Source organism: Carassius auratus, unplaced genomic scaffold (genome assembly GCF_003368295.1).
Source record: "Carassius auratus strain Wakin unplaced genomic scaffold, ASM336829v1 scaf_tig00216504, whole genome shotgun sequence".
Lineage (NCBI taxonomy): Eukaryota > Metazoa > Chordata > Actinopteri > Cypriniformes > Cyprinidae > Carassius > Carassius auratus.
Genome location: NW_020528604.1, coordinates 149,583 through 176,368, shown reverse-complemented (window position 1 = coordinate 176,368; position 26,786 = coordinate 149,583). Strand labels below are relative to the sequence as shown.

General features: G+C 38.5%; 2 protein-coding genes and 1 long non-coding RNA gene across 3 annotated transcripts in view; 1 reads left to right on the top strand and 2 right to left on the bottom strand.

Annotated features, from left to right (window-relative positions):
• Positions 1-14,508, top strand: part of LOC113098293 (uncharacterized) — a 58,253-nt gene extending 43,745 nt beyond the window's left edge. The window contains exon 13 of the long non-coding RNA XR_003288981.1: positions 14,355-14,508. This is a non-coding gene — a long non-coding RNA (uncharacterized LOC113098293). The remainder of the gene's footprint in view (positions 1-14,354) is intronic.
• LOC113098291 (phosphatase and actin regulator 3-like) overlaps positions 1-26,786 on the bottom strand; it is a 66,752-nt gene that overhangs the window by 32,452 nt on the left and 7,514 nt on the right. The window contains exon 2 of the mRNA XM_026263308.1: positions 14,285-14,446. Coding sequence (XP_026119093.1) covers positions 14,285-14,446 — 162 coding nt within the window. The remainder of the gene's footprint in view (positions 1-14,284; positions 14,447-26,786) is intronic.
• On the bottom strand, positions 3,832-5,175 carry LOC113098292 (uncharacterized). The gene has a single exon (XM_026263309.1). It carries the CDS (start codon positions 4,973-4,975, stop codon positions 3,989-3,991), a length of 987 nt encoding a protein of 328 aa, XP_026119094.1. The 5' UTR covers positions 4,976-5,175; the 3' UTR covers positions 3,832-3,988.

Genomic DNA, 26,786 nt, shown 5'->3' with positions numbered 1-26,786 from the left:
CTCTGGAGAGTTCACGGGAACCTTCGGGCACTGCCTTGGCCTCCGGAACAGCATCGGGCACCGCCTCGGCCTCCAGAACACCATCGGGCACTGCATCGGGAACAGCCTCGGGCACCGCCTCGGCCTCTGGAACGGCCTCATGGCCGGCAGCGGCCCGCTCGGGAACGTCCTCCTGGACAGCAGCGGCCCACTCTGGAATGTTCTCCGGGCTTTGAGGAACAGTAGACGCTTGTCTCCTCCTCTTCCGCCCTCCATGATGGCGAGTTGGTAGCACCTTGTCTGGAGACTCAGGCGTTGAGTCGGCCATCTTGTGCTGTGGCGCTTGGCTGGCGGCCATCTTGTGCTGTTGCGCTGGAATGGTTGGCACTCTGTACTTTGGCGCTGTGCTGGCTGCCATCTTGCCTCGTGGTGCTGGGTTGGCGGCCATCTTGTGCTGTGGCGCTGGGCTGGTGGCCATCTTGTGCTGTGGTGCTGGGCTGGCGGCCATCTTGTGCTGTGGTGCTGGGTTGACGGCAATGCAGCGCAGCGGTGTTGGGTTGGCGGCCATTTTGTGCAGCAGCACAGGACTGGCGGCCATCTGGTACCACGGCGCTGGCTCGGCCGATCTGCGTCTCCCTTCTCCTCTCGGAACATACTGGGGAAATGGCGGCCCCCAACCGAATCCCGGGTCGATGGGAGCCCACAGTGGAGATCGCTGCCGGATCTCCTCCCGACTGTTTGCTCCGGAGCGACCTCCCCTGGTCCCCCGGAACACCACTAGGCGAGAGTCCTCAAAGCCACCCTTCTCCCGCTTGCTGGCTGGGGAGGAAATGACAGCAGGCATACCGCTGGATCCTTGTGGATGGAGTCCTTCTGTGACGGTTGGGTTTTAGAAAACACAAGGAGAGGGTAGGATCCGATTGCAAAGGTATGTTTAATAAACAAAAAGGGTAAATACAAAATAAACAGTCCAGGATGACAAACCAAACAAAACAAGAGAAGGAACCAGTTGAAACGGGAACTCGGAGGAACGAGAAGGTAAGAGGAAGTCTCGGGAGATGAGAACATAGGTACACATAGGGTAAGGACTCCATAGAGACAACAGAGAAGGACAGCAATATATAGGGAGACTAATGACAAAGGATTGTCAGCACCTGTGCGATTTAATTGGAGTGCAATTACTGTGAAGACAGGACCAGACTAGAGGAATTAAAGTGACTATGGTGAAGTGCCTAAGGAGAAGTGAGCTCACTAGGGAACACCCAGGAAAACAGAGACTGACAGCGTGACAGATGACTGATGTACGTGTACTATTGAGAAATGGATACTTCTGAAGATAAATCACAGCCCACGTCTCACGAGGTAAATATTATAAAATAATAGAAAAAAATAAAATAAATAATGAGAAATAGAGAAATCGAGAAATAAGTAATTTGTACATTCACATATTTGGTAAGATAAAAATACATTATGTAGCTGTGTATACACACCATGAGTTCAACTTTCATTTTGTGAACAGTAGGGAACATTAGTGTATTTAATTCATTCACCGGACCCAAACATAAGCACGTTTCAAATCCACTGGCTCAGGTAACATTTATAGTATAGTAATAATACCAGTGTATATCTTATTTGGATTTGAAGTGATATTATAAATCCTGTAAACATATAGAAGGTAATATTTGGACTTCTCCGGTTCTCTGCACTGACGTTTAGCACAACCGGAAATATCTACGCACACACTCGTAAGACTGGAAATCCAAGATGGCGGAGATATGCAACTAGCCCATTCAATGATGAACTGCCTTTTACTGTCACTTTGCATTATTGACACACTGTTTTCCTAATGAATATTGTTCAGTTGCTTTGACGCAATGTATTTAGTTTAAAGCGCTATATAAATAAAGGTGACTTGACTTGACAAACAGCAGTTTCTCCATCCTCCATCACTCCTGTTATCTGCAGTGTCCCACAGGGTTCTGTTTTAGGTCCTCTTTCTTTTAGCCCAAGTTAATGTCTATATATATTAGTAAAGTGCAAGGTAAAGGTGCACCAATATTACAGTTCTGGCCAATACTGATAAGCCTATAGTTATTTTAATGTTATGGCCAATAACCAATAAATCGTCAATATTAAAATTCAATACTTTATTGTCTAAATAAATTAAAATTAAATCACCAGAAACTAGTGTTGCACAGTGCACAGATACTTCAAAAGTATCATGATTCTCGAAAATTAAAAACCTCACAATTCCTAAAATTATTAGTATCGATACTTCAAAGAATGACTGCGTTCCAGATTTGTGAGAGACGTATTTCATGTTGGTGAGTGCAACGCACGCTTCCAGTGTCTCCCTATGGACATCTGTGTTTTTTCTCCTCACGCAAGCAGCAACAAAGCACTACATCGAGATGGCTGCATTAGTGGCTTTACTAAACAGATTTGACTTTACTAAAATGTGTGCATAATCGCATTAAATAGTTTAAATAAGTTGTTCAGATGAACAAAGCACGAGGTTTTCTTGCATAATTAACATTTTAATTGTTTGGTCAGACAGTTCATATATAATATTCATATTAATCAGGGATTAAACATGGAAATATGTTCTGTTTGCTAAATATGAAAACGAGCGTATCTGCACAGTACCTATAACTGCGCTTTGTATCTGCTGATTGCTGATCGAGATTTACATTCTTGGCTCACTGACCCTGTATACTCATTCATTTCGTTCATGAATGAGATGTATCAGTTAAAGGTCCACTTCTTCGTGATTCCATGTTTTAAACTTTAGTTAGTGTGTAATGTTGTTGTTAGAGTATAAATAATATCTGTAAAATTCTAAAGCTCAAAGTTCAATGCCAAGCGAGATATTTGATTTAACAGAATTCGCCTACAACGAACGACCCGTTTGGACTACAGCCCTCTAGTTCCTGCAGTAATGACGTCACTAAAACAGTTTTTTGACTAACCTCTGCCCACATGAATTCACAAACAGGGGGCGTGGCCTTGTTGTGCTCCGACGGAGAAGAAGGAAGAGCTGTGTTTGTGTTCGCCATGTCGTTGAAACGCTGTTATTTTCATCTCTGAGTCCAATCATCTTTGTTTGGGCTTCCCAGGGACGCTGTACTTGGAGATTAATGGTTACAATTTATGTTTAACTCAGTTCCGGAAAATTATAATCCACATGTAAAACTATGTGCAGCAGGTGTGGTGCGTTAAACAGTTTCTGTAACTTATTACACAAAGGGCGACGCTGTTTAGCTTTGTTAACTAGATGGTAGGTGTTCTGTCCTCACTAGACGTGTCACTTCTCTATCCAGCTAGACAGACAGTGAACAGGCAAGATGTTGATTCATGGCTTTTAATCCTCCATTAGGTTTCATGAATGTTTTCTCGTTTAACTTTAATATTGTAAAACTGTAAACAGACATAGGAAATACAGCAATCAGAATTGTACATATTCAAAATGCAGTTGACTGAACAGTATTTACTGACTAATTAAAGCATTCAAATGAAACATTAAATCAAAACATTAAACGTTACATTTTCGTGCATTTGTTAATTATATTCCTTGTTTTAGGTAATTTCTTGTAATCACGGAATTCACATAAGCCTATTAACCATAACAAAAGATCGCTAGCATACAGGACTGACTAACTGTTAATACTCTCGCTTTGCACGTCACTTCACATTTCGTTTTTAGCAACATTTGCATCTCTAGATTAATGAATTAACTTTTAAACATCTTAAACCTACTAAACATCATATTTATATAATAAATAATAGCGACTTACAGCCTTATGTGGGCCACGACCTCACCGTACAAGCCGCACTTCAGCCATGACACTTCACAATGAACTCAATGCAACAAGTCATATGAAGGTTACCATACACAGTCCTCGCCACAAGAGGGCGCTTAAAGGTCAACATATAAACAAACCAAACTTTCCTTATTATTAAACTAAACCATTACACTCCCCGCCTGGTATAAAAACTTTTATACCACGATTTAACACTTATCAGTCTTTGTATCACTACTTTGGGAAAGCAGGAGAATAAGTTGAGTCACTTGTCGAAAGTAGACACGAGAAGTCCCTTGCTTCACAACTTTGACTTCCACTTTTCTGACCTTCTTGTCTTCGCTTGGGAAGATTTTAGTAATGAATCCAATGGGCCATTCATTACGTTTAACTTGTTCATCTTTCAACAAGACTACATCCCCTTCTTGAATGTCATCTTTGTCATGAGTCCATTTCCTTCTTGGCTGAAGCACTGACAGATATTCTTGTCTCCAGCGCTTCCAAAAGGTATCTGCAAGAACTTGAACATGTTGCCATTGCTTTTTATACATGTCTTTCATGTCAAATGTCCCTTCAGGAGTGGGAGCAACTCCTGCCTTAGGAGTTAGAAGCATAGACGGTGTCAAAATAATTGGTGAGTCTGAATCAGTACTTATGGGAACCAATGGGCGAGCATTAATGATTGCCATAACTTCTGCCATTAGTGTTGTGAGGACCTCATGGGTAAGACGAGTTGGACCTGACTGCAGAAACCTGGCGTCTAGAATGCGGCGAGCGATGCCAATCATTCTCTCCCATGAGCCAACCATATGTGATGAGTGAGGCGTGTTGAATGTCCATGTGCAACCTTCGTTGCTGAGGTAGTCTTGGATCTCAGGGTGATCTGTACTGATTTTTAGCTCCTTACAGGCTCCAATAAAGTTGGTTCCGCGGTCTGATCTGAGAACTTTGGAAGGACCTCTAACTGCGAAAAAACTTCTCAGTGCATTAATAAAGCATGAGGTAGACATAGATTCAATTACTTCTATGTGCACTGCACGAGTCCCTAAGCAACTAAATAAAACTGCCCAGCGTTTACTTTCTGTGACCCCACCCCTAGTCTTGCGAGTGACTACACTCCAGGGTCCAAAAACATCTAAGCCGACCCTAGTGAACGGGGGCTCCATGGTGAGTCGATCTTCTGGGAGGTTGGCCATTTTCTGTTCAACAGGTTTCCCTCTAAGCCTACGACAAGTGACACACTGGTAGACTACACTTGAGACTAGTTTCCTGCCTCCAATTATCCAAACACCAGCAGATCGCAACGCTCCCTCAGTGAGGTGAGGACCTTGATGTGCGACACCTTACATTTACATTTACATTTAATCATTTAGCAGACGCTTTTATCCAAAGCGACTTACAAATGAGAACAATAGAAGCAGTCAGGTCAACAAGAGAACAACAACAAAATACAAGTGCCATGACAAGTCTCAGTTAGTCTAGTTTTTTTGTTTGTTTATGAAAAAGACAAGAAAAGGAAAAGTACTGGTGTTAGTAGGTTAAGTGCAGGCGAAAAAGATGAGTCTTTAGATGTTTCTTGAAAATGAGTAAAGACTCAGCTGTACGAATTGAGATTGGGAGGTCATTCCACCAGCTGGGCACAGTCCAGGAAAAGGTCCTTGAGAGTGATTTTGAATTTCTTTGGGATGGCACCACAAGGCGTTGTTCACTTGCAGAGCGCAAACTTCTAGAGGGCACATAGGATTTAACCAGTGAGTTTAGGTAAGTTGGTGCCGTGCCAGTGGTCGTCTTGTAGGCAAGCATCAGTACCTTGAATTTGATGCGAGCAGCTACTGGTAGCCAGTGTAACCTGATGAGGAGAGGAGTAACATGAGCTTTTTTTGGCTCATTGAAGACAACCCTCGCTGCTGCATTCTGGATCATTTGCAGAGGCTTGACAGTACATGCAGGAAGGCCCGCCAGGAGAGCATTACAATAGTCCAGTCTGGAGAGAACAAGAGCTTGGACAAGAAGTTGGGTTGCTTGCTCTGACAGGAAGGGTCTAATCTTCCTAATGTTGTATAAGGCAAACCTGCAGGACCGGGTCGTTGTAGCAATGTGGTCAGTGAAGCTTAATTGATGATCCATCACAACTCCTAGGTTTCTGGCTGTCCTCGAATGAGTTATGGTTGACGAGCCCAGCTGTATAGAGAAGTTGTGATTAATCAATGGGTTAGCTGGAATCACCAGTAGTTCAGTCTTTGTAAGGTTAAGCTGAAGGTGATGGTCATTCATCCAGCTAGAAATGTCACTCAGACAGGCTGAAATGCGAGCAGCTACCGTTGGGTCATCAGGCTGGAATGAGAAGTAGAGTTGGGTGTCATCAGCATAGCAGTGATAAGAAAAGCCATGCTTCTGAATGACAGATCCTAAAGATGTCATGTAGATGGAGAAGAGAAGTGGTCCAAGTACTGAGCCTTGAGGAACCCCAGTAGCAAGGTGGTGTGACTTAGAAACATCACCCCTCCAAGACACACTGAAGGATCTGTCAGAGAGGTAGGACTTAACCCACAGGAGAGCAGTTCCAGAGATTCCCATCTTTCTGAGGGTGGACAGGAGAATCTGGTGATTAACAGTGTCAAAAGTAACCGAGAGCAGAGCAGTCTCAGCTGAGTGGCCACTTTTGAAGCCAGATTGGTTGCTGTCCAGGAGGTTGTTCTGTCCAAGGAACATAGAAAGCTCGTTGAACACAGCCCGCTCAAGTGTCTTTGCAATGAATGGAAGAAGGGATACCGGTCTGTAGTTTTCAAGAAGCGCTGGATTTAGAGATGGTTTCTTGAGCAGTGGGCTTACCCGAGCCTGCTTGAATGCTAAGGGAAATGTTCCAGATTGAAGAGAGGAGTTGATAATGTGAGTAAGTGAAGGTATGACTGAAGAAGAGATCGCTTGAAGGAGGTGAGTGGGGATAGGATCAAGTGGACAAGTAGTAGGATGATTGGACAGGAGAATTTTGGAGACGTCCATCTCTGAGAGTGGGGAGAAGGAGGATAAAGAGTGTGCATCAGTCATTGTGAAGTTTTCCTCAGTCTGTGGTGTGGAGAATTGTTCACTGATGGATTTCGTCTTATTTGTGAAGAAAGCTGAAAAGTCGTCCGCTGTAAGAGTCGATGGAGGAGGTGGAGGCGGCGGATTAAGAAGAGAAGAGAAAGTCTTGAATAGTGTCCGAGCGTCACAGCAGCTGTTAATTTTGTTGTGGTAGTAGGATGTTTTAGCTGTGAAGACATTTGCAGAGAAGGAAGAGAGGAGAGATTGATACACACTGAGGTCCGTAGAGTTTTTTGATTTCTGCCATTTCCTCTCTGCAGGAGACATTGTGAGACATTACCTTGATGGTAATGTCTCACAAGCAGAGTTGACACATGATGTTTTTTAGGAAGTATCAGTGGGTGCTTTTCGTCATACGTAAAGTCAGCTAGAGACGTCCGACCTGCCACCCTTAATAGTCCATCTGAGTCTATGAAAGGGTTTAGAGTCCACAAGGGGCTTGTTTTTGGGATTCGTTCCCCTTTATGCAGTTTCTTAATGTCCTCTTTGAAAGCATAATTTTGGACACTTGAGATGACTGTAAGTTTAGCTTGAGTTTGAGGATTTGTACTGTTTTCGCCTGAAGTTTTGGACTTGTTTCTAGCTAGAGTAATGAGTTTTGCTACACCTCGTATGAGATGTTTCCATGTTGAGAAACGTTCGAACCGGTGAGGTCTGAGGGATTCGATGTTGGCTTTAGTTGCATAGGCATTCACATCTGGTCGAATCTCTGAATCATGCTCTGGTTCTATTAGCTCAAACTCGTTTGTATCTGCTGTAGATGAACACGGGGGCAGTTCCTTCAACAAGAATGGGGGTACGGTGAACCCATATGTTTGTGGCAGTAGAAGTGCTGCTATTGGGCGAGTAGCAATGTCTGCTGAGTTGTTTTCTGATGAGACATGATGCCACTGGTTTGGTACTGAAGATTTTCTGATTCTAGAGACTCTGTTTGATACATAGACGTAAAATCTTCTTGACATGTTGTAGATGTAACCAAGTACAATCTTACTATCCGTGTAGTACTTTACAGCATGAAGCTCCAGGTCAATTTCTTGGCATATAAGCTCTGCCATTTCTGTAGCAAGGACAGCGGCACATAGCTCCAGCCGTGGAATTGTGTGAGCTGTTTTTGGTGCTAATTTAGCTTTGCCCATGATAAATCCTGTGAGGTGCTGTCCCTGCTCATTGACAACTCACAAGTAGGCGACAGCTGCTATTGCTATGGATGAGGCGTCACTGAAGACACAAAGCTCTCTGTGCTTTGTTGAGGAAAGAGACAAAGGTACGTACGGTCTGGGAATGTGTAGGTGCTCTAACTCGAGAAGAGAGTCTCTCCATACAGACCATAGTCTTTCTTTGGCTAGCGATAGGGGGTCGTCCCAGTCGCATGGTTCGGAGGTTAGTTCTCTTATGAGTGCTTTTCCCTGTACAGTTATAGGTGCAACAAAACCTAAGGGATCATACAAACTATTAACAGTGGATAGCACACCTCTTTTGGTGAATGTTTTTTTTTCTTTAGAGACTTGAAATGTGAACGTATCCGATTCAAGACTCCAGCTGATGCCTAAACTTCTTTGCACAGGTAATGGGTCAGTGCCTAAGTCAAGGCTTTTGATGTCTTTTGCTAAGACATTTGCTGGGAACGCCTCCATGACCTTGCTGCTGTTTGAGGCAATTTTGTGCAAAAATCTGATAAGAACACCAAGCAAGGTGTTGTTGAGATCTGGGCCACTTAAAAGAATGTCGTTGAGTGCTACACCCTCATGTTTGGCACTTGAATCAAAAACCACACGGATTTGCTGGGGCTTCTTCGGGTGGTACACCCCAAAGATGGGGAGATACCAACACTCTTCATTCAGCTGTAAGGGGGGTGCGACTTCTGCTTGCTTGTTGTCTATGACTTTTTGCATAAACTGTACAAAGTGCTCTCTCATTTCGGGTTTTTTGTCGAGACTTCGTTTTAGAGTGATGAGTCTTTTTAAAGCCTGGTCTCGGTTATTTGGTAGACGTTGTCTGGGTGTAACAAAAGGAAGGGGTGCAACCCAATTGTTTTTCTCATCCTGATACATTTCGTTCTGCATTATTGTGAGAAATTGTGCATCATGTTGTGAAGGTGCTAACTCTTCATCATCCACCCTCCTGATGAAGATAGTGTCCCCGAGATTGTCTGTTTGTATTGCCTGGTAAGTATCTGTGCAGATTTGAGTTTCTTTTAATTGACTTACAGATTTGTCTTTTATTTGCAGGACACTGGTACATGGTGTGAGGTACGATGGACGTCCGTTGAGCAGTGTGTTAGTTTTGTATGCTGCGACAGATCTTGATTTGTGTGCACCATTCAAACAGACATCTCCCACAATAACCCAGCCGAGGTCAAGGCGCTGGGCGAATGGTGCATTATGGGGACCATTGCGCTGCTCTCTCACTTTGTGCAAACACAGGATGTCTCTACCCAAGAGCAACAGGATTTTTGCATTTGAGTCTATGGGATGTATCTTGTGCGAGAGCTCCTTTAAGTGTGAGTGGTAATTGGCGACTTCAGGCGAGGGAATCTCTGAACGATCCTCTGGGATCATGTCACATTCAAGCATTGCAGGCAGTTGCACCTTTATGTTACCATCTATAGACTCAACAATAAAGTCTTTAGCCTTTCTCCCTCTTACTTGTATGATTCCTGAACATGTCTTTAAGGTATACACCTCTGTGCCCCCTTTAACACTAAAGAGGTCAAAAAAATCTGAGCGGGCAAGAGACTGATTACTTTGGCCAGGCATATTTTAGCACAAGGCCTTGAGCCGTGCTGTTCGCCACATACCTCTGTGCACATTGCAGTAGCTGAGACTGATGGTGTGCTGGTCTCAGGCTCCCCGCCATGCTGTTTCACCTCTGTCGGCGGTGTGATGCTGTTAGGGGGGGGTGGACCTGGATGTAGCACTGTATTGTGTCTTTCACTCCCACATTCTTTGCAGGTGAGTTTGATCTGACAGTTTTTGGCTTGGTGTTTGGTTGATGCACAACACTTGAAGCATATGTTTTTATCCTTCAGATATGTTTTTCTCTCTTCTAGGGACTTACTGCGGAAACTGCGACATTTTCTGAGAGGATGTGGCTTTTTATGCAAAGGACATTGTTTGTCTGGATCCTTACTAACATCTATTGTTTCATTACTCTGTGCTATTTCTGTCTTTTTCACTGAAATCATAGTGCGAGTACTGTTTTTAACGGGTCTGTCAAACTTGGACTGAGATGCTGAAATAAAGGCGAAGCTAGGATCATTTCTTATACATGCTTGCTCCCGTACAAAGTTAGAAAAGGTAGAAAATGGTGGAAAAGTGACATCGAAATCTACCTTGTATTTGGATGCATGTGAGATCCATCTTTCTTGTAGGGAGTAAGGGAGTTTTTCCACTATGGGATTAACACCACGGGCTGTATCCAGAAAGGCTAGCCCAGGTGAATAACCCTCTGCTTTAGCTAGTTGTAGTTCAAGTAAGAGGTCTCCTAGCTCCCTTAGTTTACTTGAGTCTCTAGCTGTAATCTTAGGAAAGTTTTCAACCTTTAGAAAGAGTGCATGTTCAATTACCTTAGGTGCTCTGTAGGTTTCTTCCAAGCGCTGCCAGATCATTTTTAAAGCTTCAGAGGCATCATTGATTTGAGCCGCACTGATTCTTTTAGCTTGATTGTTTGACTTTGGTCCATGCCATTTTACAAGTAGATCTAATTCTTCCTTAGGGGACAGAGACAAGTCTTTAGTGACATTCAGAAATGACGATTTTCAGCTACGATAATTTTGTGGATCATCATCAAAAGTTTGCAAAGTGGCTGACACCAGTTCACGTCTCATTAGATATTTAGCCATATCATTTACCGTAGATGTCTGTTGAAGATTTGGGGGCATTGAGCTAAATGACTGGTGTTGATGGTTGAGAACTGGATGCAATATGTTAGGATGTGGTGTTGACGTGTATATGGAAAGCCGTTGTTGTCGGTGCTGCGGGGTTTCTTGCTTGGTTACAGGAGTATTGTAGAGGGTTGGTGATGGTTCTGCACCTGTGTTATGTTGGTAGAAGGGGTTTGAGATTGAGATTTGAGGCTGTGACAACACTTGGTTGTTTTCCAAGAATGCTTGACTGTCAATGAAATTTTGAACCTTTTCCTTGGAGTCCACAGGGTTGTCACACAGATGTTCTTTACTGTAAGACTGTTGTTCTTCAAACTGTGCGGCTGCTTCTAGTATCTCTGCTTCTGCTGCAGCAGCTGCTGCTTCTTTCTTTATCTTTAAGATATGTAGCTGAGCCTGCATTTGAGCTTGTTGTTTCATTACTTCAGCTTCCTCTTCTGCATAGACCAACTGCGCTTGAACAGCCTCAGCTTTAGCTCGCGCTTTGAGAGCTGCTACGCTTGCAGATGACCTGGTTGACCGAGTTGAAGAAGCAGAGCACCGGGATCTCGTTTCCAGCACCTCTTCTTGTACTTTCAGCATGTGACCACCTGGCTGTTGTTGGGGTTGCGGGTCCAATGGCTGCCACATGATGACTTGATGACTGAAGTTAAGGGCTTTTGAAAGGCGTTGTCTGCTGTTTATAAGGCTTTTTACTGTTCTGTCCTCACTAGACGTGTCACTTCTCCATCCAGCTAGACAGACAGCGAACAGGCGAGATGTTGATTTATGGCTTTTAATCCTCCATTAGGTTTCATGAATGTTTTCTCGTTTAACTTTAATATTGTAAAACTGTAAACAGACATAGGAGAATTGTACATATTCAAAATGCAGTTGACTGAACAGTATTTACTGACTAACTAAAGCATTCAAATGAAACATTAAATCAAAACATTAAACGTTACATTTTCGTGCATTTGTTAATTATATTCCTTGTTTTAGGTAATTTCTTGTAATCACGGAATTCACATAAGCCTATTAACCATAACAAAAGATCGCTAGCATACAGGACTGACTAACTGTTAATACTCTCGCTTTGCACGTCACTTCACATTTCGTTTTTAGCAACATTTGCATCTCTAGATTAATGAATTAACTTTTAAACATCTTAAACCTACTAAACATCATATTTATATAATAAATAATAGCGACTTACAGCCTTATGTGGGCCACGACCTCACCGTACGAGCCGCACTTCAGCCATGACACTTCACAATGAACTCAATGCAACAAGTCATATGAAGGTTACCATACACAGTCCTCGCCACAAGAGGGCGCTTAAAGGTCAACATATAAACAAACCAAACTTTCCTTATTATTAAACTAAACCATTACAGTAGGGCTGTGCAAAAAAACGAATGCGATTTTAATGCGCATCTCGTCAGTAAAAACGCTCCTGTGACTATAAATACATCTCCTGCGACTATAAATACATCTCCTGCACACGCTCCTGCCCACTTGCTTCTCAAAACTACTCGCTCAACTGCTGTCGAATCAAAACACAGGAACCGCTGGCCCAATCAGAACTCATTACGTATTTCTGAAGGAGGGACTTTATAGAACAAGGAAGTCATCAGCCCGTTTTTATGACAGTGAAAACAGCGGTATACAGATAGGTGAATTGTGTAAAAAATACTGTGTTTTTTTACACGCGAAACAAGAACACATGTTATATTGCACACTGTGAATACATTCAAAGCTTCAAAAAAGTGCGTAAAACGGGACCTTTAATTCAACTCGTTCACGAATGAGAAGATCTCTCGGTCTCATTCAGTGAAGGGCGTATGGGTTCTCTACATTAGTGATGTGTTGTTCGTGAACGTATCGTTCTTTTTGAACGAATCTTTTAGGTGAATGAATCGTTCTCGTTCACGCAATCCACTGATTTATATTTCTCGTTCACTGAAGTTCCTCCCTCTACAGCAGCGTGGCGCTATTAGCAGCACATGCACAGCTCAATGAACTGGGTAACTGAACCATTTCATCCTGTCAAAGAATTACTCAACCTCGAGCCAATAGCCTTTGAGTATGAGAGCATGTGATTTGTTGAATGTAGTGAACAAATACGCCCTTCAGTGAACGAGTTTCATGAGTCTGAATACATCTAGGGATCTTATCGTTCGTGAACGAAATGACTGAACTGGTACACATGTCGTTCGTGAATGAGTTGAATTATTTAGTACATCTTGTTCGTGGATGAAATGACTGAACTGGTACATAGCTTATCTCGTTCATGAACGAAATTAATGAAAGTAAACTGGGTTAGTCTGCCATTTAGCATGTCAATTTCGCAAAATGCAAAGCACAGGTACAGGTACTGTGCACATACGCTTTTGATATTTAGCATACAGAACTCCACGTTTAATCCCCGATTTATGAATGTGAATATAATACAAACTGTCTGACCAAACAATTAAAATGCTAATTAGGCAAGAAAACCTTGTGCTTTGTTCATCTGAACAACTTAATTAGACTTTATATATTGAATGTGATTATGCACACATTTTAATAAAACCAGATCAGTTTTTGTAACAAGTAAATGCGTTCGTTGATTTAAGTCGTAACACATAATACACTTTTTTGCCACCTGCTGGCATATTTTGTGTAATACGAAGAAATGATCACTGAACGAATCAGTGAACAATTCTGAACGAATAATTTTGGTGAATGAACTGAAAATGATTGAATCTCTTGAAAGAATCATAATTTCCACCACTACTCTACATTCAACAAATAACTCATGAAACTCATAAAACAGTTGACAGGATGAAACAGTTCACAGAGCTGTTTAAGAGCTGCGCATGCGCTGCTAATAGTGCCGTGCTGGCGCGCTGCTGTGGAGGGAGGAATGAGAAATATGAGTCAGTGGTTTACTAGAACGAGAATGATTCGTTCACCTAAAAGAATCATTCACAGACGAAACATCATTAGTGCAATTTCATATAGCTTATATTAAATATTTGGAATATATATTTTCATATTTCATTTTCAAAGAAATGTAACTTTATTCATAAAAGCGGGACCCGTGGGTTGGACAAAACCCAGACCCGCGCATCACTAGGCTGCATGTCCGAGCACAAGTGATATTGTGGCCGCCGGTCCACGACTGGTAGAAAAATATGATGCTCAACAAAGCTCACTGGCCGAGTTTTCTCCTCTGAAAGAAAAGGTTGCACAACTGACAGAATAAGTTACAAAATATCGCAATTCTTTACTAGGTATCGGTATCGAAACAATAATTTTGATATTGTGAAAACAATATCCCACATCAGTGAATATTTCCCTATTCATAAATCTCTGTTAAGTGTCTTTGTTATGAATTGGCAATAACACAATATTTTTTATTAACATTTTATAAAAGGTACTTTTACATTACTCAACACTCAAAATATTTCCTCAAACACATCTTTGCAAGTTCATTTGTATTATCAACTCAGCCATGTTTTCAGTAATAGACTAAATTCAAATAAAAGGGGAAACAAAGCCCAGCTTGTCTTACCTGTAGAGCTCTGCTTCAGCTTCTCGTTTTTCTTTTTCCTCCATTTCCACGGCCTGAAAATACGCCCCAGTGTTGCCAGCTTGCTGTGGCGCCGGATGGGAGGGGTGTGGACTCCACTCACCAAACAGCTGGAGCGCAGCACCTTCTCCTGCTCCATCACATCTGTAACACACAAGACAGACAGCAACCATCAGCATCTATCGGTGACATGAACATGTATACAGAGGTTAAGGGAAGATCCATGAGACTGAAACTGGCTGCTTCATTTAAAAAAGCACCTAATCTGATTGGAGCCATGTTTCAGTGGATTTATTTGTCTAAAGTCCATTCTTCTCATTTAAAACTACAGAGCAGATTAAAAACAGACTGTCACACACTAATCAACCTATGGAGAGAATGTTTTGTTTTTTAGAATGTTTATAAGCATTAAATACATATTAATACTTTAGAATCATTTTATATATTTTTTATTTTATTATAATTTCAAGGTAAATTATGGGCTATTCATTAAATGTAGACATTACTGTTGTGTGTTGTCACCGCTTGTCCTATATTAAATTGTGGGGATGTAAGGCCTTTCCCAATTTCTCAGGTCAACGACAGGGAAACACCCTGAATGATGGTCAGTCCATCACAGGGAAAAAAATCATTTAACAACGTTGGGAAAATGTATTATATATGCAATTCTAAAGCTTGACATCATTATTAACATCATTGCAAATAGTGACATACAATTGTCATGATACCATTACATTTACATTTAATCATTTAGCAGACGCTTTTATTCAAAGCGACTTACAAATGAGAACAATAGAAACAATCAGATCAGCAAGACAACAACAACAGTATACAAGTGCCATGACAAGTCTCAGTTAGTCTAGTACAGAACACATAGCAAGGTTGGTGTTTTATATATATATATATATATATATATATATATATATATATATATATATATATATATATATATATATATATATTCATAAACTTTCATATTTGAATAAGGATGGGATAAACAAATGTTAGTAGTTTTTTTTTTTTGTCTTTTAGTCATATATTTTAGTTATGAGGCTATTTATATGCTTGTGTACAGATTTAAAATATGAAGTGGTTCTTGTCATGGAAAACAAACCAGAAATTATGCCATTTCCTGCTCAAATGAAGGCAATTACATAGCATGTACCACTTAAAACTTTTCTATTATATGTCTATACGAAATTTCTGATTATAGTCTTTCAGTTTTGAGCTTTAGCACAAATACATCTGCCTACATAAACACACACACACACACACACATGCGATGCGGCTGTGAATAAGTCAGCAATGGTTTATCGTCAAAGAACAATCGCATATTTTAACATAAAAGCCTCTACAAGACCAACAGCAGCATCAAATCCTTCAGCAAACTAGAGGTAATCCTTTTAAATATTCACCGGCAGGAAAAGCTCCATTCATAGAGCAAATGAGTCAGTGCTCTGCGAAACACTTTGTTACTGAAATAGTGTGGGCAGGGGCATCGAGAGAGTGCCATCACAAACCCAGAGGCGCTGCAAAGAAGTCCTCTGATCATTGACCATTCAAGAAAAGAAGCAGGTCAATCGACTGAGCATCTCTGCCCAAGTAACCAGTAGTATAAGCAATCCAGGTCAAGCCTGAAAACTGTGCGGCGCAGCGAGTCAACAAAGCCAGGGTCAGCAAAGCCTAGCTGTTACTATGGTTACTGCTCCTCCAGATGCAGCGGCAGCAGAGCAAAGCCCCCTCGGATGCAGAATCCGAGCCACCGTATGAGGGGCTGCCACTGTCTTACGGAAAGGAAGATGGGGAAACGGGCAGGGGAGGGGGGAACTGGGGTCTGTTGCTATACGGAAGCACTTGCAGAAGACCTCAAGCAGCCAATCAGGGCCCAGCCTTTCATAACATATAATATCAAGCACAGTAGTCCTTTCTTCAAAGCAGGGAGGTGTGGTACAAGGGGCTGTTGGCACGCTGGACAATCTGTTGGAATGGAAATATTAACTAATTAGCTAATATTAACCTATCGGTAGCTACAGTAAGAGTGGATGTTGATCTGTTAGACAATGTGTGCTACTAAGAAGCACGGTTATGAATTTTTAAAAGGAGTAGTAAATATTATCCAGTACATCTGACAATATCTGAATGAACATCTGCACAGTTATTCATTAAGTAAGTGACAGGAGAGCAAAGCACAGCGTTTTATGAACAGAGAGCCAGTCAGCACAAAGACCTGCATGCTGGCTGTGTGCCACTGATGCCCACGTTACAAATATCTCAAAAACACCTGCCAAAACCACTGATATAAGACTCCAGTAAACATATATGTTACGCATACAGGGTGTATTAATCCTGTAATCATTATAATACAATGCATGACAAAATTATCTCTTTTATTGTAATAGCAAACCTGAAATAGTACTGTATTCCAGGGTTATTATCGTAGAGTAAAAACTAAAACACAAAAAAAAAACATAACAACAAAATTGTTACTTGAATCAAAATGAATATTTATTGAAATAAAATACTATTTTCTGAAATAAAACAAAACGTATTTTATTTCAGCTGTTGGCCAAGGCAGCATTTCTCATTTTTGTTTAGTTTGGACAAAATAACTAAAACTAAATAAGCTAATAAATAAAAAATTATATTAAAACAAAAACTATATAGACATATTAATATGAAGAAAAAAAATGTAATTGAAAAAAAAAAATTAAACCTTTAACTAAAATGAGAGGGAAAATATAAAAATGTAATATAATTAATTATAAGTAGTACATCAGCAATACTAAAATAACACTGAGACTCAAGTTGTCTTAAAGTAGTTCCAGGTATTCCTATTGCAGAACACATCCCGATACATAAATGATGATAATAAAATTAAATAAATAAATAAAAGGTAGATCATGTCTGCTTTGATTTAGGCTGCTTTAGAAGTTCATATCCTTTTTATCTCTGTCACAGCTCATTACAAAACACTTCAAACATGATTTTAAAGAGGTGGATACCTGTTTTATTAACAAACTGGCAAATACTGCTTATGGCTTTGTCAGCAAATTTACACTCCTTTAGTCTTCAGCCACATTTACACCGGATATAAATATGTACTTCACATTAGATTATGATCCATCTGTTTTGAAATCCGCATCATTTGAATATCACAGCACCAATGTCTGTGGAAAAATAATGTGCACAATACATGTTAGCACAACTATTACTTGGAAAATCCACACTAGCAGATGTTTTGACTTTGACTATGTCATGAAGAAAGAGAAACTGGCAGCCTGAGCAGCTTCAACATGCAGATATAGCGTAACGTACATAACACATAACGCACATCAGTGTAAATTTGTTCCTCACTCACTGAAATTGACAAATAATTCTATAAAACTTCTATAAAAAATTAGGCAAAGTTTGAAAAAATGCTGTTTAATTTTCCAATAAAAGATTGTATATTTTTACATGATTCGGTACATTTAATTATCCCTTTGCAGATTCTGAGCAGCATACTGTATATAAATGCCATTCTGTATTAAATATATGAGAGGAATTATGCATCAAAGAAAACATGTGTACCTCTATCCCAAGAACATCCTTAAATTATCATTAATACTTCAAATATGACTGTTTTGAATACATACTGTACATCTCAACTCATATATTTCCAGCTCAGGCAAAATACTATAAAACTTTTATACCAAACAAACAATTGAAAATTGGAGTTGAAATTCAGTTTGAACCTCTCCACTCAGATGTGATGGATGCCTTATTTAATAAAGCTCTTTGGCATTGGGAGAGGCTTTAAGTAAATGTATGTAAATGTAATGGAGTTGCTTATGGTCTGTCCTCTGAGGCTGGTTTTGGAGATGCTGACCGTATAAACCCATTTGTCTGCAGTAGATAGATACTGCGAGCAGTTATTGTAATGTCACCCCAGAGATGAAAGTGATAGATTAAGAATATTATTCGATTCATCAATGACTAAAGATGTAATCATAGCAGACACATGAACGTGGGCCTCATTGTAAGTGGTTGGGGCAGAGGGACCTCCACATAGGGGATAGTTTTGCTGATCTGAGGCCAGTTTTTTACAAACAGACACAATATTCTGTTGAATAAAGATGTCCTATACAAAGATATGGAATCAGATCTGAATTTTATGGTTCTTTAATTAAGGGAATTTGGTCTTTGATCTGTCCAGGGAGACCTTTGGCTTATGCTTTTTATATAATGTTATAATTTTATTGAAATGTTTTTGAAAGGAGTCTCTTTTGCTCACTAAGGCTGCATTTATTTGATCAGTAAAAACAGTAATGTTGTAGAATATTATTTGAATTTAAAATAACTGTTTTCTATGTCAATACATTTTAATTTATTCCTGTGATTCAAAGTTGATTATTAATTTTTTATCATTACTCCAGCACTACAAAATCATATATATATATATATATATATATATATATATATATAGATGTGAATCATTACCCACATTTTTTTTTTTTTTTTGACAGAATGAAAGACAAATTTTAGTCTTATTCTTTAGTGTCACATGATCGTTCAGAAATCATTTTAATATGCTTATTTACTGCTCAAGAAACATTTATTATTATTTTCAATGTTGAAAACTGTTGTGTTGCTTAATATATTTTTGTGAAAATCAAGATTTATTTTTTTTTTTCAGGATTGATGAATTATAAGACAGCATTTAAAAATATAGGTCTTTGTAACAATGTAAAAGACTTGACTTTCACTTTTGGTTAATTTAATGCATCCTTGCAGAATAAAAGCAACTTTTGAACAGTACTTTTAATCGTTTATTAATTATTTGCAATAAAAATAAAAATAGCTTCATTATTATTCTTAAGTGTCTAAATGTTTAAGCACAATCAGAGTGGTGCAGACAATCAAAGTTTTTCAACTACTTTGAAATGATTTATTGAGGAAAAACAGATAATAGAGAAAGAAAAAATATGATTTATATAATGGTTCAGTCATTTGGACAGAGAGTCACAGTACATTTTTATTAAACCAGACACATAACCAGGTACATATTAGTCTTATCAGTATGAAAATACAAGCAGTCAATTTTCAGAAATCATAGGAGTAGGTAGTGTGAGAAATGAGCAGTTCTGGTCCTCCAATGTTAGAAACGACGATAAACAATGTTAGTTTACCCACTGGCTCAACAACTGTGCAGCCATCTGTCAGAAGACAACGGCCTGCAGTGTAGCCTCCTCAAGATGCTAAAAGTGGAAGGGACTAAATAACGAGTCTCTGACGCGGCTTACAGGGACTCGACTCGAGACAGCTCCACTGACTTCCAGGACCAAGCTGATGATGCAGTCTCTGTAAAAAAAAAATGCTGAGTGGAAAAGAAAACTCAAAATTGAAAAAAAAGAAAGAAAAAAGAAAAAAATGCATGCTGGGTATGAGACCATGGACATTGTCCTCTGAATATAAGTCAGTTGTGTAGACTTTCACTTTTCTTTTTTCTCTGTAATATAGAGCTGAAGGTGTTAAATTTACTCAAAGAACTATCCTAAGAAATATAAAAATTTCAAGGCCTCATGGTCAAATGCTCAGACAGCAGATGAGCATAAAGTCAATTTCACGCTTTTAAGAGCCTCCAACGTTAAAGGGAAGGTTCACCCAAAAATGAAAATTCGGTCATTATTTACACTCACTCACGTCGTTCCAGAACATTTCAACTGTTTTTGTCCATTCAGTGAATCTGGGTCTAAAACAACACTGGACATCACTGTAGACATTTAAAAAAAAAAAGTATCCACGGAAGAAATAATAAGTCCAGTAGGTTTGAGAAAAAATAAGAGCATGTAAATAATGACAGAATCATCTTTGTTGGCGAACGATGCCTTTAACTGGCCTATCCTAACCAGCCAAATCTTGCCCCTGTACTGAGTCCTATTCTTGCTATGCAGAAGAACTATAACTGTTTCTCAAGATTGATTTATGCAGCTTAATTTACTTCCTTATCTGACTTACATTCTCCATTACATTACTTATTCTATCCAGCTTTTAACTCTGGATATCTGTTCGTATCTAACACTTGTAGTAAAGCAAGAGAATGAATATGTCCCCAATCAATGTTCTTTTATTTTATTTTTTTCCCAAAATTTCTAAAGAAATCGATTTTGATAACAATTTCTTGGTCATGATTTATGTGTGACAGTAACAGGTCAGGTTCAGGTCACCCAGCTAACCATGCCTTATAGCATTTAATTTTTTAAGACAGAACACCATAAGCTTCATGCACCTTAGGCAGCAAACCCTGACAAATCAGACAGGTTAATGTTTTGAGATTTTCCATTTATATTCATAATCCATTTATATTCATATAATGACCGTCGCTGCTCACCCTCATGACCAATTTATCAAGAAAATCTTTAATCTGTAAAAATCTGTCTTTTCAAATAATTTTCAGCTATGAACAGGTAGGCTACACATCTGGATAATATATTGTGTGAAATTATTTATAAAGGGGCTCTACATAGTTTATATATGTTGAGCATTCTCCTGAAAACTGCACTAAAAATGTACCACTTCAGTTAACCAAGTGGAGCAGGTCCGAGCTGGTGTGATTGAGTGGAGGCGGGGACTAATTTGCATATTCCTGGGTCCATGTACATTTTCAATGAGGTATTGGTGTAAATCTATATTCAAGCTATTTTAAGGCATATTTAAGAGATAGTCCAGCCAAAACTGAAACTTCTGTCATAATTTAATCAGCCTCATGTTGTATCAGTTTCTGTCTTCTGTTGAACATAAAAAAGAAAAATGCTGGTAGCCAAACAGTGGCTGGTAGCCATTGACTTCCATAGTATGGAATAAAGTATTATGGAAGCCAATGTAGTTTATGTCTCATACCAAACATAATTCTATATATAAACATAGTGAATGAAGACACTGCACTGCCAGACACTGCACTGGAAATAAAAATAAATAAAAAAATCAGATTTACTTAATTCATGTTTTGCCTGTATCACAACTAAAACTCTTAAATGGTGACTCACTCACTCTTATTATTAGCACATAATAGATTCAGACACAGAAAAGAATGGCAACTGACGGCATTAAGGGCACAGAAGTCACAAGAGAGAAGCAAAGGCTCTCTGTGCTAGATGGTCATTGTTGAGAGTGTATTATCTTTCCCAGCTGCTGAGCCTCTGTGAGCACAGTATTTGTGGCAGTCCTCTGGCCCGGGTCGCTCTCTATGGTGCTGAAGCCCTGGCTGCTTACCCTGCCATTTAGAACGAGCTTCTCGTCGACCCACATTACCCATAATGGACATCCAGTCCTGCTGCATGTACAGCTTTCAATGTAAAATGGTGTTTCTCAACAGGGGCATTTGGAGAGCATCGGGGGGCGCTGGATGTAATATTTCTGTTCTTGGGGAATGTTAAGTGAGTTTATGTATGAGCTGAAACTTGCAAAAGAAAATTGTATGCAATGTCTTAACTCTGTGTCTACACTGGATGCATCAAAGCAAGCTTGCCCTATATCTATTTGTCCAGTTAGCGTGTGGACTGCGTCAGAAAGATAACAGAGAATCAGTTTACTGTGGGCAAATTAGCGTGCATTTAGTGACAGAAACACTGATTATAATGGACTTTGATGCCCTTCATGTCCAGTGTAGTAGTGTTACCTGTCAGTATACACCAATGCTACTAAACTACTGTAGATGGTGCATCATTTCCATAGCAATGACTCTTGTCTTTAGTGTTCACTCAGCTTTCTGTAGCACAGCTGCCGAATATCAAGTCAAAACAACAGCCAGCATTCAGACACATATACTTTTCTCTTGTTCTTGTTTGGAAAAATGAATATAAATGCTTCTTGTGCGCTGACTGGCTGCACTTGGTTTAAATGGAAAATTTCTGAACACTCATATAATTTACTTTCACTTTTTTGTTCTTTGGGAAACTAAAGATAATGAATTTTGACATCCAGTCAAATGAAATATCATGAATGTCATGTAGCATTCAATAACATGTTTATATATATATATATATATATATATATATATATATATATATATATATATATATATATATATATATATATATATATATATATATATATATATATATATATATATATATATATATATATATATATATAAGGGCTGTTATATATTAAATCTACCATTTGGAAGAACTGCTTTCTATTTGAATATATTTTTTAATGTTTTTTTTTTCCTGTCATGCAAAAGCTCCATTACTCCATTTCTCAGTGTCACAGGATTCTTCAGAAATTATGCTGATCGCTGCTCGAAAAACATTTCTATTATTATAGCGGTTATATAGCTGAAAGTGGTTATGCTGTTCAGAAATTGTGTGGAGGTGTTTTCATTATTTGTTGAACAGAAAGATTGAAATATAAATATATATATATACAATTTTAAATAGAAATCTTTTAACTATTTAAATAACTAATTTTATACTGTCATTTAAAATTGCATATTGCACATTTATCTTTTTAAATGTAGCCATGTACAATGCAAGACGGAGGACATATCAACATCGTAATTGTAAGGCAGGCCACATTGACATACAAAACATGTAATGGACTCATGTCTATAACAAAGATACACATCAGGACAGCATTCATATAGTATTTTTACAAAGAGGAGCATGTGTTTCCCATCTTTCTACTTTTCTTTTAAATGTTTGAAACCAAACTTTCAATAATTTTCATAAATTCTAAGAAATGTACTAAAGGAGGGTTTACATTTCTTCCATTCACATGTGTAAATGTAATATTTACCCAACCCACCAAAATAACCATGTTCATTCAGAAAACAATATATAATAAGATATATTCTTAAAACAAGGTATTTTCTAAATTTGTAAGGTTTTTCTAGTTTTTCAGAGTGCGAGCCATCAACAGTCTCTTCTACATTTTACTGGTTTTCACGCACCTGGACTTACAACTAGCCTTCATCTGAGCGCAACAATATTCCCTTGTCCTCTAAATTTGTAAGGAAAATTTTGTATAATTTTTTCACTAAAAGCTAATTAAAAGCATCAAACCTATGTTGGATCTATACATTTATGATAAATTGCAAATAGAATGGAATGATTGCATATATATATATATATATACTTAACAAATAATATGTGAAACCAGAGCTGAAGTTATGTCGAATAGATCACACAAGACTCATTCATTCATTTTTATTGAAAGGGGAAGATAAACCAATTTGTGATTTATTTACTAATTTAAAAAAGTATAAAACATATTTTAATAAAATGTCCATTTTTAAATGACAGACGTTTTTATTCCGAACACACAATAATGGACATTTTAAAAAAGGTTTCTCCTGAAATAATTTGAGAGTTTTTCTCATATAGTAGTTTGAAAGACTATATAATTGCTATAGCTTTTATTGTTGGTATTTTAGTTTATATCGTTTCTTTTGTGTGTGTTTTTTTTTTTTTTTTTTTTTTTTGACTTCTTAAGACAAAATTGTTAAATTATGTCTAATAATTGTCTAGTAAATCTGCTTTGACACAATCTGTATTGTATAAAGCGCTATATAAATAAAGGTGACTTGACTTGAGAAGATAATAATCAACTTAAATATTAAGTGAAGTTGACTACATTTCATTTGATGGGGGTGGTGAGGGACCTGAATAATGGGTAGGGGGGCGCTGGCACAGAAAATATAGAGAAGCACTGATGTAAAAGGTGTAAGACAGTCATCTAATATTATGCTAAAAATGATTGCATACGTCAAGATAATCACAGAATGTCACACTGACAAGCGCATCTCGAAAAGCACTTCTGACTCTGACGTGGGCGTGTGATGGTTCAGAATAGAAATATGCCCTAATGTTCTCTGTGTGTATTGCCAGATGTACATATTTGCTTATTAAAGGTCCTAATTGACTCTCTGGTGAGTCACTTGAAGTCATTTTCATCCTTCTGCGTCTCTTCATTGTTTTTTTGCCCGTTTCCCCTTCGCTCACACCCACTCAGTCTCTCTCTTTCTCTATCTTTTCCCTGACTCCATCCAATTGCCTTTAAACTGCATTACAGTCATGGCTTCACTTACCGTTCAACACAAACAGACACTTTGGGAACTTTGTCTCACCGGGCAGCTCTGGAATTCATTGAATCACGAACAGCACAATAAACTGCGCCATCCATCCAAGGCAGCTCCGCTCGAGCTTATGAATGAGAAATGAGCTTATGAAATATTTTAGGTGGTTCAGGTGCTGAGAGTGAGACCTGCTCTTTCCAACAGCTTTGCATTCAGTATTAACTAGACAAGAGCAAACGAGAGAGCCAAAATACTCAGATCTGTTGACTGTGAAGAACAGTGATTACAATCAATTTTTTTTTTTTTTACAGTGTACAGTTTTTTTTGTGGAAACCATAAAACTTTTTTTTACACACATAACCTCAAAAATATACAACTTTTTGCTTCCAGATATATATACAGCTGAAAAGACGAGCCTGTCATATGCCTTATCTGCTCTGTGTTGTATCTCTGGGGAGGTCGCTGAGCTTGTTGTTGTGTTCAGTTTTCACGCCTGAGGAGAGCTGTGAGCCGCTGAACTGTGCTTGACAAGGTCAAGTCTTGTCTCCTCTTGTACACTTTGCAGTGCATATAACTTAGTCTGCATCGAGGAAAGACAATCCCAAGCTGGAACAACACCTTAGGATTTTTAAAGGCAAAAGCCACTGACGTACACATGACAGAGATATGGCAACGGTCTTGTTTTTGCTTATTAGCATCTTTTTACTTTTTCTTTTAAACACAAACATTTATACTTAGGGTTATGGATTGCCCTCTAATGCCTGAACTTCAGCACATTTCAGCAACGGACACCTCATTATGTGGTTTGTTGTGGAAAGGTGTGATATTAATTATTTCTCTTTCTTTGTACAGTTCATACAGGAATTTCTGATTTTGCAACCACAGAATTTAACTCTAATCAACTACACAGCTTGCATTTTATTTCCACATTAAATTTTCTTTAATAATAATTAAACTGGGGGGCCATATTAGCTAATCAGAATCCATATTTGGGAGCCCAGACTTGCTTTCAAAGCAATGGGACTTTGGCTCATTCAGGTTTATATGCAAGGGTCTTTAAAGGAAAGGAAAGTTCAGAAATGAGGCCCATTCAGGTGACAAAGAGAGGAATATTTGTTTTCAGTGGTGTAATGTAACAAAATAAAAAAAAACTTTTACCTTTAATCTACTACATTTCCTAATTAAAATGTATACTTTTAATCAGATACATTTCCCCTAAGTATATGCGTTACTTACTGCAAAAAAAGTCAGAAGAACACAGACTGCAGGAAAGCAGGTTTGAATCAGTGGTCTGGCGTTTGCAAGTTAGACTCCTAAAACACAAAACCAAAACCTGCAAAACCTGATGTGTGCACAGCCGTGGGTGATTTGCGTCGAGGCTGGGGTGTGCGATATTCAGCATCGTCTGCGATAATATGTTAAGTGTTGCTGTAATGATGTGCAATCTGATGTTATGAAGTAGTCTATAACACCAAATCACACACAGAGTGTATTAAAGTCTATTAAAACTCAAAAGTCCAGGCATTCTAAATTGTAGATTGCAAAAAATGCTTCTGTATGCTTTTTATATTGATATAATTGAATGTAGGCCTAGTTAACTTAAGCAATATCACACAAAGAGTACCGTTTTTTCTACAGACGCATGAACACATTAAATAATACATTTATACAAGTTCATTAAAGCAATAAGTGACTTCTATTATAGACATAATATTGCTTGTTTCTGCTCAATTTTGCAGACGAAAATAGTTCGAAACAAAATCACAGCACTGTTTTGCGTCTCTGAGCAATGGACGGTGTTTATTTACTGAATGAATCAGCTTTTTGAACGAATCGGTTGAATAAATGACTCAATGACTCAATCATGGACATGAACATTTAAATTATTTCAAATATCAGTATTCAATGTTTTATGTAAAAAAAAAAAAAAAAAACATTAGGCCTATTTATACAACTGTATCTGCTTTTTAAATCCCCTCTGAGATACATAAACTGTGTAAATACATGCTATTTCAGATGCAGAATCCAGAAATGTTTTTTTATACCAGAAGTAGTGCTTCTTATTCTTACCCTAAAATACTAAATGGAAGGAATAGTTAAAACTGAACAGAAACTTGCTACTCAAGCTGTGTATGATAATTTATATATATATATTATTCAAGTGATATTCTAGACGGTGCCTTCAACTTCTACCAAAGTCATTTTCTGGTAAGATATCTGTGCTTTTACTTGACTTTCAGGTACTTTATACACCACTGATTATTTTCACGTGATCTCACTAAATCATTCATTCACAATCTACAGTTGTTTATTGTCTTTCCAACAGTGTATTATCCAGTGCCTATATGTAGCATAATATGAAAGTTTCAAGAGGTTTAATGATACTATCTGTAAAAAAAAAAAAAATCTGTTAAGTTAATTTAAAAA